Source organism: Ceratina calcarata, unplaced genomic scaffold (assembly GCF_001652005.2).
Source record: "Ceratina calcarata isolate Rehan_Ccalc_2016 unplaced genomic scaffold, ASM165200v1 scaffold42.2, whole genome shotgun sequence".
Taxonomy (NCBI): domain Eukaryota; kingdom Metazoa; phylum Arthropoda; class Insecta; order Hymenoptera; family Apidae; genus Ceratina; species Ceratina calcarata.
In genome coordinates this window covers 24,243-25,937 of record NW_017165618.1, presented here as the reverse complement: position 1 = coordinate 25,937, position 1,695 = coordinate 24,243, and the positions used below count along the sequence as shown (strand labels likewise).

General features: G+C 41.1%; 1 protein-coding gene across 1 annotated transcript in view; it reads right to left on the bottom strand.

The window, feature by feature from the left end:
- Window positions 1-1,645, bottom strand: part of LOC108626578 (uncharacterized) — a gene marked incomplete at its 3' end in the record, with an annotated part of 3,578 nt that extends 1,933 nt beyond the window's left edge. The window contains exon 1 of the mRNA XM_018027316.2: window positions 378-1,645. Coding sequence (XP_017882805.2) covers window positions 378-634 — 257 coding nt within the window. The remainder of the gene's footprint in view (window positions 1-377) is intronic.
- Between the last annotated feature and the right edge of the window lie 50 nt (window positions 1,646-1,695).

The following is a 1,695-nucleotide window of genomic DNA, read 5'->3' as shown; positions in this document are numbered from 1 at the left end:
ATATGTTCCCGTTGGCGCGTATCATTGGTGGCTCACGCTCGAGTCTCCCATTGGACGATATGAACCATCGGTGGCTCCCATTTGTAGGGATCGGTATTCAAAGTCGTTGCTTATTCTTAAGATCGTCTTAAGCATTTGCTATCCCTGTCTTGTACAGGAAACAGAGACTTAAACGATCAAATACTTAAAGCGATCTTAAGAATAAGCAACGACTCTGAATACCGGCGCGTGATTTGACTGCTCGATTCTGAGCACTGTCCCATAGGGAGAAACACAATATCAGCGCCGGTGTTATTAAATTTGATTTTGCACGATTGACGAGAGAGGCTCAGCTGATCCAGATAACTGGCCTTGAAACGTCGACCGTGACCACTCACCAGTAATCGGAATGGGCCCGCGAGTCTTGCGACACGCGATGATAACCGGGATGCCTACGGTGATGCCGCGACGACGACGCCGGTTGCGTCAAGCCGGAGACGCTGTGACGGCGTAGGTAAGCGTAGTTCTCGAGGTCCCACGGGTCCACGTAGTGCCTGCTGGCGCTCCCGGAACTGCACTCGCCGGAGCTACCGGAAGTCGACCGCTGGGAACCCACCGAGTCCCAATATATGGAGGATTCCATCGGTATTCGCATTTTCTTTCAATTAATGGAGCTTATTTTATATTTTATATTAATTTAGGGTTTTTTTTATTGAGACTGGTTCCTCTTCCTTGTTGATTTTTAATTTATTATATGTTTTTATTATGCTAAATGAAGTCAGAGTTAATAGGAGAGATTATGTACCGATTTTAATAAATTCTTCTTTCATATAATTTTTATTGTAATTAATAAAAGTGTTGAAGTCGTTCAATTGACGCTGTGTTCTCTTCCTTGTTGATTTTCAATCCATTCTATTCTTCAGAATTTTTCTTGTAGAGGACGTCAATGCCTACAACTTCTATATGAAAAACTTTTCGATAGCGTCAATAATTAAGAGTCGAAGAATTGAATATGTACTGATTTATCATTCTGCTGAAGAATTCTGTATAATAATCAATTATCTTTCGAATCTAAAATTCTTTAAAAATGATGAGTAGTTAAAATTCAATCAAATATCCATCAGATTCTTAATACGAAATCATATTCTCAATAAATATTATTCGAACTCCTCGTTCCATTAATAATTAATAATAAATTAACAAACACTTCCAGGCGATTAAGAACGTTTCACACTTTAAGATTCACACTCCCTACAAATCGTTTTATAAATTCGTCTCGAACTTTAATGAATTTTCACAGTGAATTCTCTGTTTATTTTCTTGGCGAACCGTTTTTCCGGTCGAGGAGGCGCATTGCGCGCTGCGCGAGCACGATTTCGCTTCTGGGACACTGGGTTCGAGCAACTTCGAACGCGTTTTCCTCTCCTACTACCTGCTGCCGCCGGCAGGTAGGTAGATCTCTCGGAAGGCGAGTGAAACTGAACACTTTCACGCCCGCGTTTAACCCTTCCATTTACCCGGACCCGGTAGCCGCAACTGCACCCGTGATCGACCGTGTAATAATCCTCTAAGGGTTGCAATTTCCAGAAAATTACATAAAAATTTCCTTCTTATTAAACCAATAAATGCTTCATAAAAATAGAACGAAGGATCAAAGAAAACTTTCTGCTATTTGGTGTGCGAAATTAGAAGAAACAACTGACTTGAGGAAATACA